Source organism: Cibotium barometz, chromosome 59 (assembly GCF_041138505.1).
Source record: "Cibotium barometz isolate CiBa-2024 chromosome 59, ASM4113850v1, whole genome shotgun sequence".
Lineage (NCBI taxonomy): Eukaryota > Viridiplantae > Streptophyta > Polypodiopsida > Cyatheales > Cibotiaceae > Cibotium > Cibotium barometz.
The window spans coordinates 20,655,293-20,671,452 of NC_141104.1; the positions used below are offsets into that span (position 1 = coordinate 20,655,293).

General features: G+C 47.2%; 1 protein-coding gene across 1 annotated transcript in view; it reads left to right on the forward strand.

Annotated features, from left to right (window-relative positions):
* Positions 1-1,035: 1,035 nt before the first annotated feature.
* The window catches only part of LOC147605584 (Prolyl oligopeptidase family protein), an 81,361-nt gene continuing 66,236 nt past the window's right edge, over positions 1,036-16,160 (forward strand). Inside the window, exon 1 of the mRNA XM_086793147.1 lies at positions 1,036-1,622. Within this exon, the coding sequence (XP_086649273.1) occupies positions 1,187-1,622 (436 nt within the window). The 5' untranslated portion in view covers positions 1,036-1,186. The remainder of the gene's footprint in view (positions 1,623-16,160) is intronic.

The window sequence follows — 16,160 nt, forward strand, 5'->3', positions numbered from 1 at the left end:
ATCTAGGAGGCGATTTTTTTAAAATTTTTGCTAAAGAAGCCACTTTTGGTCATAGTTGATGCAGCTAGAGATTTCTTAGCAGATATCAGGAAAGGCTAGTCAGTGCACAAAAATCTATCAGAAGCGATTTTATGTAAATCTAATAAGATTTTATGTAAATCTAATAAGATTGTTTCAACCAACTATAGAAAATGCCATGAACTAAGCACTTAAATCTTTTGTGTTATTTATAGTAGTGCTTTGATTAAGGCATTGCTTCATCGTTAAGAACATATTCTTATGAACGTAAATTCACATGTCCTTGCATGTAGAGGCCTTTGGTTCGTGCGTAATGGATTTTGAAAATCTCTCACATGCTAGAAACACAACTCTATTAGAACGAAAGTAAGTCATGTGATGGAGCATCGAAGCCACTTGACCAAATGGTAGGCCTACCATGCATCCATCAAATTGTCTTATTTAGGTTCATGTCTCACATCTGTGGGCATTAAGGTATGGTTCAAAACATACCCGAGCTTATGAGGCGATTGTGGGGCACGAAGAGCACTTTACATGTGCACAATGTTAGCGACAGAAGATCTACTAGTTTGCTATGAACCCACCCTTAGATAGAGCCTTGCTTCTGCGTAGAGATTTTGTTTGATGCAGTTTTGTGCTATACAATTATTTAGAGAGAGAGAGAGAGAGAGAGAGAGAGAGAGAGAGAGAGAGAGAGAGAGAGAGAGAGAGAGAGAGAGAGAGAGAGAGAGAGCCCTTCGTAGCATTAAAAAAATACTTTGATCGAACATATTTGTTATTGATGATAATACTTCATGTATGCTATAGACGAAAGCTGGGGGGAGGGAGAGAGAGATAGACAAAAAGGGAGGGAGGGAGACGCTATGACCGAACGTTTCTAGGGTGGTTCATTATTTAACGTAAGGTTGATGTTAAGGTCGTAACCTTAACATTAATTAATTAATATGAGACGATAGCTCCCATTAATTAATTAATATGAGGCACAACCAGAACATAGGGGGGGGTCTAGAGAAGGGTGGAATAAAGCCTGTTCCAGATCATTTACATTGGAATTGGCCTAGGGCCTCTCTGAACTTTTTTGTAATTATATATATATATATATATATTAAAAAAAAGGAATAAAGAGGAACGCTTAACGTTTTAAAAAGAACCACAAAAGGGTAGTGAGATGAACGCTTTGCTTGTGATTTTAGAGGGGCTTTTCTTTCCATCAGTTACACGCCAGAGCCATCACCACTGTAGAAAGCCCGGTTGGGCGTGTAGATCATCAGCACAGTCGCCCTCAAGAAGGTTATTTTCTGCTGGCCTAGTATACTTGATGAATATGAAGAAGGAGTATGGGAATGCCCATCATCGTGGGGTATCCATGAGAGGGGGTGAAGGGTTTGCAGCAAGCAATGTGCAGACAACGCCCGCTGACGAAGGTGGGGCTGCTCACATTGCCCGCCCATGCCCGCGTGCAAAGAAGGTGGACCACAAGATGGAGCTCTTCGGAGACACCAGAGAGGACCCTTACTATTGGCTCAGAGATGACAACAGGAAGGATCCTGAGGTTCTTGCCTACCTCCATGAAGAGAACGCTTACACTGAGAGCGTTATGGCTGGTAAGTACCCATGATCTCTCTCTCTCTCTCTCTCTCTCTCACACACACACACACACGCGCGCACACACACCAAAGAAAAAACAAAACAACAACAACAATATGGTGAACGCTTCACTTGTTTTCTATTAGTATTGACAAAATTAGCACTGCAGAAGATTTTTAGGCTTGATATCCATAAAATCCTCCTGTGCGATGGGTGGGAGCTTGAAGGAGCAGGATCACCCCCTAAGATTCACGGGTGGCCGTGTCACACACACACACACACACACACACCCACACACAGAAGCACACCCCAACAAGCACACGCAGACAACACCCCACTCCAGTTCAAACCCTGTCACCTACTTGAAAAAGTTCACATTTTTAGCAATCTTTTATGTTAATGGAATGCTCTATCAATGATCAGTTTACACTGATTCATGATTCATGGGGGATCGCTATCAATTTATTTAGCTAGAGTGGCTCTCTTGAAGCAAGAGGACATTATTGGAGGCATCCATGATCGTATGCTCATTAATGGCTACAGTGGCTTCGTTGGGCTCTTGGCCATATTTGGATGTCTAAGGTGAGTTGTTGCCATCTCCCGATATTGGAGAAGGTATGAAAAACCTCAAAACCAACCAAGATCAGATCCTGATTATCAAACCTCAAAACCAACCAAGATCAGATCCTGTAGATAATCAATCTTGGGAGAAGCAGGCTGCTCCTCACTGGAATCCTCGGAGTCTGTCTGCTCGAACTCTGTAACAATAGTTGCCAAATGGTGAAAAGAAGCATCCTCTGAAAAGGTCGGCATCGCAAGATGTAAAGACTTTGTAGAAAAGATGGGGTCCATCTTCCCAAACTCTGTACCATGAGTTGATTAATGCTGTACATAAGCACACTCCACTGAGGTAGGCATCGCCAGATGAAAGGACTCCACATTCTCCTCTGAAAAATGATGTTGTCGGATTGGTACAAGCCCAACTTGATTTTGATCCAAATCCAAAAAACTATGGAAGTACCACTGTGCCCTTGGCACGGTTAGCAACCATAGATCCAAAGCATCCCACAGGGTCCAAAAAACCATTCTCCAAAACAACAAACCTACACACCGCAGCAAACCAAATGCAGAACGGGCAGGGGGAGGGGCATCCTCAGAAGCATCACAAAGAGAGGCAGAGGTAAGACTCCTCACAATGAGGAAGGGAAGCAGGAATATAAACTGCTGCGGTAACAAAGACCCCAAAAGCATCACTGAGAGTAGAAGACTGTTCCATAAGTAGAATCAGATCCCAAGAATCAGCAACAAACAAGCGATTCATGTGAAAGGATCACACCTCACAAGCAAAACACTTTCTCTGCAAACATTGCAAAGAACACAGGCTCAGACAAAGAAGAAGCTCTGCTTAGGATCTTTGAAAAGATCACTGCTCTCCTCCAAAAAATTGTAAACTCCTGTCAGAGAAGAAATTCTCCACAGATACAAAACAGCTCCGGAAAACTAATCCTCAAGTGAAGTAGTTGGAGATGGGCCCCGCTGAGTGTGAAACTCCTGCGGGAAGCAAAACGCAGCCAAAAACACTGCTGTCCAGCAAAAAACAGCACTCCACCGTCAACAGAAGGCAAGGGACATGAAGAAACCGGGTAACTGTGTAGGCTAGGAACAAAACACAGGTATAGATGCTTGAAAATCAGCAAAACGCTGATTGAAATCAGAAATTCAATGTCCTCAATGAAGGCTTTCAGCTGTTAGGGTTTGGAAGTGTTGCAAATACAAAACGTGGGAAGCAGAGAGAGAACACGACTCTTGTTGTGTATTCAGATCATGATGTGAAGTACAATAGCCACATAATAAAGTGACCTAAAAGATGTGTTCACATGTCCGGCCATAAAATGTGCCGGGTGGACCAAAACACTTGTAAACTGTTTATACGTGTAACTAAGCTAAACTGGGGGAAAAAACCTCCACTAACTGAAGTAAAAAGTGCCCCAGTAATCTACTGATGATCACTAGCACTCCTCTGGGTGCATACACAACATAAAACCCAACAAACCCCCCTGGAGTGATATGTGATCACTGTACATCATCCACCAAAAGGAAACAAATTCAAAGCAGTGTGGAATGCTTCGAATTTCGGACGTGGTAATGCCTTGGTGAAGATGTCTGCCACATTTTGATCTGTAGGACAGTAGATCAGACTGATATCACCTGTGTGGAGTCTCTCCCGAACAAAATGATAGTGAATCTCAATGTGTTTCTTGCGAGCATGAAACACAAGATTCTTGGCCACAGCAATGGCACTCTGACTATCAGTATAGATAGGCGTAGGCTCCTCCACTGAAATATCCATATCAGTCATGAGACGACGCAGCCAAACACACTCAACAGTAGTAGTGTAGGCTGCTTTGTACTTTGCCTCACAAGACGAAGTGGCCACTGTGGTCTGTTTCTTGCTTAGCCAAGAAATGCATGAAGAGCCAAGAAAGAAACAATTTCCACTAGTGGAATGTCTGGTATCAAAATCACCAGCCCAATCTGAATCACTGTAAGCGTATAACTGCATGTCACCCCCCTCAGGATAAAGCAATCCAAGAGACAAGGTACCCTGCAAATACCGGAATACACGCTTCACAGCTTGCTAATGTGACAACCGTGGGCTGTGCATGAATCTGCTCAACTGAAAGACTGCTGAATGTCTGGCCGTATAGTACACAAGTAAATAAGGCACCCAACAGCCTGAGCATATGTAGTGGCATCAAAGGAAATACTGTCATCTTGTAGTGATAGTTTCATCCCTGGCTCCATAGGAGTGCTAATAGGCTTGCAATCCTGAAATTTAAACTTCTCCAGAAGTTTAGCAACATACCGAGATTGCAACAACCCAATGCCTCTGCTATCCTGCACAAACTGTATGCCCAAATAGTAGTGTACAAGCCCCAAATCAAACATGTCAAATGTCTGTTGCAGTATCTCTTTAAAAGCTGTAATTTTGTCATCATTTGATTCCATGAGCAAGAGATCATCTACATAAAGACTGATGACCAGCAGATCTTTCTCCTCTTTCTTTACGTACAAAGTGGCTTCTGATCATAGAGCTTAGATGGCAAAGGTGGAGGCCCCAAGTAGAGGTAGAGGGCCTGGTAGAGGGCTAATGTGGAGGTAGAGGGGTAGAGGGCAAGGTAGATGGGTAGAGCAGCTCCAAACAGGCGGCGGAAACAAGCGCGCAAAATGCCGGCAAAAAACAGTACGCGGGTTTCTAAACCCTAGAAAAATAACACCTTGGAAACGCCGTTTCTGGCCCACCGAAACGTTTCCGAAACGTGGAAACGTTTCCGTTTCCAGAAACGGCGTTTCCAAGGTGTTATTTTTCTAGGGTTTAGAAACCCGCGTACTGTTTTTTGCCGGCATTTTGCGCGCTTGTTTCCGCCGCCTGTTTGGAGCTGCTCTACCCATCTACCTTGCCCTCTACCCCTCTACCTCCACATTAGCCCTCTACCACGCCCTCTACCTCTACTTGGGGCCTCCACCTTTGCCATCTAAGCTCTACCAAGCAAGGAGGAGTCGCACCTTGCTCGTAGCCTGCAGGACCAGAAAAACGGCCTCCACTTTTCGAATCTCTCCGAGTCTCCCGACCTCGAACCGCACAAGTAAGTTAAGTAACATGGCTTGGACTGACAGTGCCGAGCCACAACACCCGCTGCACCACCCATTCTCAAAGCAGAGGGGGGGATCCATCGCTTCCACTTCAGCAGAGGCAGAGGACCACGATCCTACCATTTCTTCATCTGAGCCTGACTCTCATGAGTCGGAGGATGACTCCTCCATGGATGATCTTGATGAGTGATTTTTGGAGCACTTAGCTCTAGGATTTTGTCATGCCAACAGCTGCTATGGATGATGGATGATGGATGATGGATCTTGTTTTGTATTGACTCTTTTGAGGCTTGAGCCTTGAGCCTACAGTTGTCATTTCTGAATTTTGATCTATCATTTGAGTCTTTGACATTGAACTTGAGCAAAGATGTATTTTTCAAGCTCTTGTAATGTTTTTATTAATTATATATGTATGTATTAAACCCTAAAACCGAAACTCCGTTTCCCCGTTTCTTCCCGAAGGCCGAAACTCCGAAACTCTGTTTCCCGCCGTGCTCCGCACCCCCGTTTCCGAAACTCGTGGAAACTATGCTTTTGATGGACTGTTCACAAATCCTTGAGTGAGTAGGAAAGCATCTATCTTTGCATACCAAGCTCGTGGAGCTTGTTTCAAACCATACAAGGCCTTTTTCAGCCTGCATACTTTCCCTTCATGACCATGTTCTGCAAAACCTATGGGCTGATATACATAAACTTCCTCCTCGAGGTCCCCATGTAGGAAAGCAGTCTTTATGTCCAACTGGTGAACAACCCAACCACGATGTGCAGCCAATGCAATGACACACCTAAGTGTCGACATACGGGATGTAGGAGCAAATGTCTCCTCATAATCAATGCCCTTCTTCTGTGCATAGCCCTTTGCAACTAGACGGGCTTTGTACCTGTCAATGGATCCATCTGCATGTCTTTTCAACTTATAGACCCACTTAGTACCAATTGCTTTCTTGCCTTTGGGCAGATCAACCAAATCTCATGTTTGATTCCTTTTAGTAGAATCAAGCTCATCTTGCATGGCTTTGTTCCAATGCACATTATCTCGTGCATCCACAAATGAATCAGGCCATCATCATCCTGTAAACTGGCTGCCATAACCATATTCAAATCCATGATGTGTGCATGCTCATTGGTCCGTGTCTCCCTACGAGTATGACCAGCAAGAGGACCCTCTAGATGGCTGTCCTGTAATGTCCTCAAATACCATCTAGGTATGTGTCTAACCTGTGGTGCTTGCTGCCCCATATTTGGTTCAGCTTCTGGCTCAATTTGCTGCTGAATTTCTGCACTACCTTCATGATTTGCTGGCTGTCCTGTACCCTCATGAGTTGGATCACCAACTGTGGAATGAAACTCCATAGGTAGTAGACCTTCAAACACATCATTTTCAGCCTGATTTGCATCATAACCAGCCATGGATATTTCTGATTTTTCATCAAAAATCACATCCCGACTAGTGAATATCTTCCTGGATAGTGGGTCATATAACCGGTAGCCCTTGCTCTCACAAAAATGCATTTTGTGGCTTTATCATCCAACTTCCTCCTCAACTCTTTGGGTATGTGTGCATATGCAAGACACCCAAAGATACGAAAATGTGATACCGAAGGCTTGCGGCCATGCCAAGCCTCAAAAGGAGTAATGGAAACCAATGCCTTTGTGGGACATCGATTCAAAATATGACAAGCACACATGACAGCTTCCACCCAAAAGATATGTGGTAGCCTCTTTGCCTTTAGCATACATCTGGCCATCTTCATGAGTGACCGATTCTTCCTTTCTGCAACCCCATTCTGCTGTGGAGTATAAGGAGTAGTATACTGATGTTTTATACCTCTACTCTCAAGAAAGGAATTCAACATGTGTGACATATATTCCCCCCCTCGGTCAGAACGGAGAGTCTTAACCTTGCATCCTGACTCTGTTTCAGCAAGTGCTACAAAGGCCAAAAATGCATCATATACCTGTGATTTCTGTGTCAAAGGATAGACCCAGCATATACGAGAGAAGTCATCAATAAATGTTGCAAAATAGAAGCAACCTCCCAATGACTTCGTCTGCATGGGACCACAAAGATCACTGTGTATAAGCTGCAACTTTGCAGTTGCTCATAGAGCCTGATCACGTGGGAAGGAAAACCTATGCATTTTTCCCAAAATACATCCTTCACAAATGTGATCTGGAGGCTTGTCCATGAGAGGTAGGTCTGTAAACATGTTATGTCGCTGCATAAGCAGACTGATCCACTGGCTGAAATGCATCCAACTGATAAAGTCCATGACATAATGTACCAGTAAGCATCAAGGTCAAAGCATTAGCGTTGTCTCTGACCATGCATTTGTCATCATCAAAGTGGACTTGCATACCACAATGTGCTAAAGAAGAAATGGACAACAAATTCTTCTTTATCCGTGGTACATATAAGGCATCTGTAAGGCGAAGAATGGAGCCATCAATGGCTGTGAGCTGAATCTTCCCAATGCCACGAACTGGATATGAAGCATTGTTGGCACACTGAACAGTTTTGCCAACAGGGGCAGGGCCTACATGACAAAACAAATCCCTGCGAGATGTGATATGCTTTAAGGCACCACTATCAAAATACCAAGTACATGCATGCTCTGTCATACTGAGTGCCTGTGAAGACCAAGAGGCATCATAGCTGCATGTATAGAAACAGTAATCCCTGTCCTCAACAAAAGAAGCAGTCTCTGGAGGAGCTTTAGAGGCATCATTTACAGACATCCCAGATTCCTTTGCCTTCTCTTTGGCAATCCTCTTTCTACACTTTGTGGTGTAGTGACCTGGCTTCTTACAGTAATGGCATTTGCCCTTCTTCTTGGGCTGTCCATCACCTTTCTTGGTATCCTGAGATGAACCACCATCACCTGAATTCTGATTTGAACTCTTTGGCTGAGATTTGCCTTTCCCCTTTTGACCTGTAGTAAATGCTTGTTCAGCACTTTTGTTCAAATTCATATTCTTCCTCATTTGCTCTTCTTGTAGCAAGAGAGCAACAAGTTCCTGATACTTGAGGGGTTCAACAGCATTCCTCATGCTGAGGTTCAAAGAGGTATGAAAAGCCAAGTAAGATCTTGGCAAAGAGTGCAAGATGGTGGACACAAGCTGTGTCTCAGGAATAATCTCATCCACATTGATGAGTTGCTCTCTCAAATCCTACAGCTTGTTTAAGTGGCTAGACATATCATCTCCTTCATGCATTTTTTGATTTTCCAGCTCTCTTTTCAAAAACGAGATCCGAGCCTCATTACGAGCAGCATACATCTGCTCCAAAGTCACCCATGCATTCTGTGAAGAGCCAGCTGAACGAATATGAGGTATAATAGACCTCTGTACTGACAATGCAATGAGTGACAAGGCTTGTGCATCTCTGGCATCCCATGTCTTCTGAGCATTTGTTCTTTGAACAGGCAATGGCTGACCTGGAGCTTGTACCTGTTGTCCTCGTCCACGAGCACCCCCTTGGGGAGGAGTCTCTGGAGCCAATAGACCTGGACGTGGTTCATCACCACTAACAAAATCCCAAAGACCTTTTGCCACAAGCACATTTTTCAGCATAAAACTCCACAAGGAGTAATTTGTGCCGTCCAATTTGTCTTCCTTAGACAAATACGTGAATACATCACTCTGCTGTTGATTTGCCATTATGCCTATGCACAATGTTGTACCTGTGTATCAAAAAACCCAATAGCAAGAACCCTGAAAGCAACTGTACTCCACTGAATACAGTTTACCCAAATATGCCTGCACTCTCAATCCTCTGAATGTGCAACACAATGCACCACTGACTGAGTAGAGCAGCAAAAATGGCTTACACAGTGCCAAAATGCCCAAAAATGCCCAAAATTACTGCACCCAAAACCTTGCAAGCAACCTGTAGAGTTTTCTTTGCAAGAAAGTCTGCCTGTATCTGCCTGTTGATTTTCACAGAGAAAATAAAAATGCCCAAAAATCAAAACTTGTAATGCTTACCATAGTTGTACTGAGTAGGTTGTGGTAGTTGTAATGAACAAGTACAGTTGACTGTACTGTGCAGGTACAGTCGACTGGTACTATACGGAAGCAGGTACGGAAGCAGTACGAGCAGGTACAGTACGGAATCAGGAGGCGAATCTGCAGTCGACTGTAGCAAGTCCTGGTCAGTCGTACTGTGCAGGTACGTTGACTGTATGGCTGCAGTCGTGTTCTGTACTGAGCACTGTACGGAGCAGGGCGACCAGTTACAGAGCAGGTTGCCTGTACGGCTGTCTGCGCAGATCTCAGCAGGGCGACCACAGTACAGTACTGTCCTGCGCAGGTTTGTACAGAGGCGCAGTCTGCGAAGATAGGGAACAATACGGGTACTGCACAGGTGTACGGAGCAGGACAGTAGCTGTCGGCGAAGTTGTACGAGTAGCTACTGTGCACGGACTGTTGCAGGCGAAGCTTTACCTGTACGAGCAGTTGCAGACAGAGCTACTGAACAGTACGGATACCAGTGTTGAAGAGTACGGGTAGGGCAAGGGCAACCTGGAGGCTCTGATACCAAATGAAGGCTTTCAGCTGTTAGGGTTAGGGTTTGGAAGTGCTGCAAATACAAAACGTGGGAAGCAGAGAGAGAACACGACTCTTGTTGTGTATTCAGATCATGATGTGAAGTACAATAGCCACATAATAAAGTGACCTAAAAGATGTGTTCACATGTCCGGCCATAAAATGTGCCGGGTGGACCAAAACACTTATAAACTGTTTATAAGTGTAACTAAGCTAAACTGGGGGAAAAAACCTCCACTAACTGAAGTAAAAAGTGCCCCAGTAATCTACTGATGATCACTAGCACTCCTCTGGGTGCATACACAACATAAAACCCAACACTCAAGTACCAAACTGCTTCCAAAGCCACAATCCAAACAAAACCCCCTCTGCAAGTGATTTGTGTCCACTGGAGAAGAAAACGCAGCCAAACAAGGGGCTACAAGCCAACAGAGACCGCTTAGCTCCCCGAACCTTGGCCTGCGCCCCTCCGCCTCTGTGCCTGTTTCGCCCCATCCTTCCTCCGCCTCCCATCCTTCCTCCACCGCTGTATGCCCCTGCTTCTGCCCGCCCTTCTTCCTCCTGCTGTTGTCTCTTGTTTGCGCTGATCCGCCTCCCCTCCTTCCTCCGCCTCATCCCTCTGCGCAGCCCTTGTTGTGCTGCCCTTCCCCCGCCCAACTTCGCCTGTGTGTCCAGCCATCTTCCCCTCCCCCTTGCTTCCCTTTCCTTTTTGCTTTTCCCTTTTCCACCCTCCCTTCGTTTCCTCGGTCTCCTTACCTGCCTCTTCCCCTTGGTTCGGATTGCTCCTCATCCGGGTTCAAGTCGGCCTTTTTCTTCGATTAGCATCATGGCTAATCATTCTCCCTAGGCCTGGTTAACCATTGTTTTTTCCGAAGCCGAGCTTGCGGTCCTCTTCGCCGAAATCGAGAAAGACTCCAAAACTACCCTCATTGCCAGAATCTTTGGATCTCACCCTTCCCGTCTCCAGGCTCGTGATTGGGTCCTGCGGCTCTGCCTTCCGACCTCATTCCACACTTTCGAGATGTCAGGTTGCTTGGAAGAGGTTTCTTCCAAGTGGATTTTGATTCTGAGGACGCAGCCTCAGGGGTTTTGAAGGGCAGCCCTTTGCCATTGGGCTCGAGGAAGGTTTTTTTTCTCCCCTACTCCAGCTATTTTGACCCTGTTGAGGAAGACTAGAACCGTTTCCCAATTAGGTCTTCCTCGCGCGTATTGGCCTATGCTAGAGGCCATCGGGTCCGCCTTTGGGCTGGTTCTTCAAGTGCCCCCCTCCACGCCTTGCCGACATCTTTTGCCCAGGTGGTCACTGCCTCGGTAGATGCTGTCCCCAGGGTCGTGGTTCTTGCCCGTGACAGTGAGCTCTTTGAGGACTATGGTTTTCTTCCGGGCCCTAGTGGTCCTTTGAAGCAATGTATGGAGATTGCAGGTAAACACGATCAATGCCGGGTCTGTCACCAACAGGGTCACTTTGCTCGAGATTGCCCTCGGGCTCGGGGTCGCAGGAGGCCTCGCAAGCGTGCTTCTCAGGCGCCACCTCCCTTGGATCCTTCCCGTCCTACAGTCCGCCAGGTGTGGCGAGCTGTCTCTCACGCCCGCCCCCTGGTGCGATTGATGGGAAGACCTCCTCGGATCTTGTACCTCAGATAGATGATGTTTCTGGGCAGAGGGATGTATCAGCTCATGCATCTTTGCGCAGGGAGATGATATATCAGGTCACGTTGATTTTGTTGAGTTCTCTCTACTTGGAGGGGGCGATATGCAGGATGTTCTGCGCAATGGGGATCATGTATTGCAGGATTTTCAGCATGATGCCATTCCCCTTGATGCCCCATAGGGCGCACAGGTTTCTCGTACATAAGCAGGTACTGTGCAGGGCCTTGGACAAGGGCATGTGAGTGGACTTTGCCCTGTGGATTATCCCGTTCTCCAGCATTATGAGAGGCGTCCTCAGGCTGCCCATCGTCTTTTTAGATCGGGGGTCAAACCCTCTTCTCTTCCATGAGAATCGTCTCATGGAATGTTCAAGGCCTTGGAGGGCTTCCCACCCGTGGTAGGAAGCATCTTTTGAAGGACCAGCTTCACCGTGCTGTTACAGGAGGGTCTATGGATATACTTTTGTTGCAAGAACACAAATTGGATAGATCTCAGTGTGGCAAAACTGGTAAGATGCTTTCTAGCCACACCTTCTGGTCCTCGGCTATTTGGACTAGAGGGGGTGTTTGCATTTCAGTGGCAGCATCTGTTATGCCTCATGTTATTGGGCACGGTGTTATCATCCCTGCTAGAGCGCAGTGGATCTTGATCATGGTATGAGGGTCAGAAATTAGGAATCTTGAATATCTATGCACCTAACATGAGAGGTGAAAGGGTGGCCTTTTGGGACACCATTACAAATGTCATTCCCCAGGTTGATCATTGGATAGTGGGAGGAGACTTCAATATGGTTGAGCAACCTTCTCACAAGAAGGGTGGATGCGAAGGGGGTTTACACCCTTTGGAGCGAACCTCATGGGAGAGGTTCACGCTTTCTTTTTTTGGCAGGGATTGCTGGACTGAGGATGACTTCCAGAGAAGGCCAAACTCCTTATCTTTCTCTTGGCATAACCGCAGGAGCGGGGATGAGAGCATCTTTGCACACCTGGACAGATTTTATGTGGATCATTGGTCCCTGGACAGAGGAGGCACCGTTGCTATTATGCCTGGCACCACCAAATCCGATCATTGCTCCGTCGTTTTGTCTAAGGGAGCTTGGGGCTCGCTCGGCCTCTCCCCGTGTTTGTATTCTTGACTCTCTTTTTCTAGATGCCGACATCTCCCTTGAGATTAGAGAGATATGGAGATCTTGTGACGGTCCTGATCCTCGTCATAATATTGCGCTGGCTCTTGAGAGGACCAGCCATCATTATCATAGCGCTGCCTTGTCCAAGAAGAAGGAGGCTCTGGACAAGGAGAGAGCTATTAGGCGTAGGATTGCTGCTCTTCAGAGGGAACATGAAAAGCATCCACATGCGTCTTGGATTACAGACCTCTTGACCACAGTTAGAGCAGAGCTGCAATTGGCCATGGACAGGAGGGCTGAGTTCGCGTTTCATGCGAACGAGGCTTTTTGTACTCAGATGGGTGCCAGATGCAACAAAGAGTTTTTTTCAGCACACAGGCCTTCCCATAGCAGGGATTCTGTGAGGTACTTGCAGGATTCAAGGGTGAGGTTTAGATTGAGCCTGATAAGGTAAGGGGTATTGCTTAAGGTTTTTATCGGTCTTTGTTGACTGCAGAGGTGCCCTCCTAGCACGGCAGAAAGTTTGGGAGTGCATGCCCAGGCTCATTACAGATGCTGTGTTCTTCCTTGGATGCCCCTTTCTCGAAGGATGAATTCCTTCACGCACTGCGTGCTCTTTCCAGTGGTTCATGCCCAGGGGATGATGGTCTTTCTCCCGCCTTCTTTATTCTTTTTTGGGATCATATTGGAGATGCTATTGTCAGAATATGCAGCGGAAAATGATATCCAAACTTGGGTAGACAAGAGCAAGTAGACTGCAGAAAATAATCAGCACAAGAAACACTGAGAGATGTGTGTAAACTCTTCTCTATACACAAGATCCCGGAGATAACTGAATGAGAAAGTGGAGGAGGATGGGGGGGAATATATACAAGCCCCTGAGGGCAGTCGGCCAGCTCTGGAAGAGGCCCACGACTCACAAAATGTCCACGACTGCTGAAAAACAGTAGTCGGCCAGCATTTGGTGCCCCACATCTGCTCAGAACAAGTCGGCCAGCACTCAGATGGCCCACGACTGCTACAGATGCAGTCGGCCAGCCTCAGAGTGGTCCTGGCATCACCTGGAGGCTGGCAGCCCTCCAGCCACTAGGAAAAAAATGGGAAAAATAGGGAAAAATATGGGGAGTGTGGAAAAATGATATACGGGCGGGCACACCCACAACAGAGGCCCTGGTGTATACAAATAGACAGGAGATGACTTCTAACACCCCCTCTCAGCTCCTGGCTGTGTGACCAACCCCAGGGAGCTGGAGTGCCGCCTGAGCGTCGCCTGAGGTAGAGACTTCGTGAAGAGGTCCGCCGCATTGTCCTCCGTCGAACAATAAAGTAGCAAGATGTCACCCGCCAAGATCTTCTCACGAACAAAGTGATACTGTATCTCTATATGCTTGGTCCGGGCATGGAAAACCGGGTTCCGAGCAATAGCTATACAACTCTGGTTATCACACTGGATGACTGTGGGCTCCCTCTGTGGAAACCCCATCTCGCCAAGCAGCCTCCGCAGCCATACAACCTCACAAGCAGCACCACAAGCAGCCCGATACTCTGCCTCTGTCGAAGAAAGGGCAATAGTCGGCTGCTTCTTGCTGCTCCAAGAAACCGCTCCTGAGCCGAGGGTAAAAGTGTATCCTGAAGTAGATCTCCTCGTGTCTGGATCTCCTCCCCAATCTGAGTCACTCCAACCTTGGAGCTTGACTCCATTCCCTCCTGTGTAAAAGAGTCCCAGATCCTTCGTACTCTGCAGATACCGCAAGATCCGCAATCCTGCGTCCCAATGAGTCTTCAATGGCGTCTGCATAAAAGAGCTCAACAACCCCACGGAGAAGCTCAAGTCCAATTTGGTGTTCAGCAACCAGATCAATGAACCAACCAACTTCCGGTACTGCGAGGCATCAACTGGCTCACAAGGATCTGTAACGGTTAACTTTGTGTTCGGGTCCATCGGCGAAGTAATAGGCTTGCAGTTCTCCATCCCAAAGGCCTCAAGCAACTCACGAACATACCGCTGCTGAGAGACGAAAAACCCCCTCTGGGTCTGCCAGATCTCCAATCCCAAGAAGAAGTGGAGTAAGCCTAAGTCGGTCATCTCAAACTCCTTTGACAAGGCAGCCTTCGTCACTCCAATGTGCTCCACATGACCGCCGGTGAGAATGAGATCATCCACATAAAGGATGATGAGTGTGACCATGCCGCGTTCCCGAAAGAGATACAGGTTCGGATTTGCAACCGATCTCTGGAATCCAGTCCGAATAAAGAAGGAATCAATCTTCTGATTCCAAGCCCGCGGAGCCTGCTTAAGACCATACAAGGCCTTACGTAACCTGTAAACCATCCCTTCCGATCCTGGAACAATGAAGCCTGGAGGCTGCTCAACGTACACCTCCTCCTGCAGGTCACCATTAAGGAACGCCGATTTTACATCCATCTGGTACACGGACCACCTCTGAGAAGAAGCAAGGGCAAGAACGGTCCGAATCGTGGTCATCCGCGCTGTCGGTGCAAAGGTATCCTCGTAGTCGATGCCTGGCCGCTGAGCATAACCCTTAGCCACGAGCCTGGCTTTGTGTTTGTCCACCGACCCATCAGCCGCGTACTTGGTCTTAAAGACCCATTTGACACCAATGACTGACCGCTTCGACGGCCTCGGTACCAACTCCCAAGTGTTGTTCTTCTCGATGGCGTCAAGTTCCACCTGCATGGCTTCCCTCCAAGTATCCTGTGAAAGGGCTTCCTTTACGGAAGTGGGCTCTTTATCCCGCATGATACGAGACATAAGAGCATAGTTCACCTGAAGAAGCTCCGCCGTGTTGCTTTTATCTCGAACTCGATGTGATCTTCGAGGGCCGTCCTCTGTGGTCCACTCGGAGGGTAGCTCCGTGACACCTGACTCCCGAAGGGTGTCCATCAACCACCTAGGTACTCGAACAGATCGTGGAGCCTCCTGTGGTCGCGGGGGCTCAACTCCAGCTGCGGGCTCAACCTCCTGTGATGACTGAGGTGGATCAACTGGAGTGATAGACTGGGAATCATCATCAGACTCGGGATCTCCAAGAAGTGGCGGCTCCTCGACAGTGGATGCTGGAACATGCTCGTCAAAGACCACATCCTGGCTGACAACAATCTCGTTCCTCTCTGGATCATACAACCTGTATCCCTTGGAAAGAGAGTTATATCCCACAAATACCAGCTTGCGGGACTTGGAGTCAAGCTTCCCCCTCTGCTTCTTCGGAATATGTACATACGCGTCACTCCCAAAGACACGGAAGTGCGAGACATCGGGTTTCCTGCCAAAATATGCCTCAAATGGAGTCATATGTGGTACAGAAGTCGTCGGAGAGCGGTTAATGGTATGGACAGCTGTCGCCACAGCCTCACCCCACAGTGGACGAGGAAGATCTCGATGCTCCAGCATGGTCCTCGCCATCTCCACCACAGTCCTGTTCTTACGTTCAACAACTCCATTCTCCGAAGGCGATCCGGTATTGGCCAATTCCCTCTTGATGCCATGATCTGCACAAAACCGAAAGAATACAGTCGAGGAGAATTCCCCTCCTTTGTCAGCCCTGAGAGTCTTGAC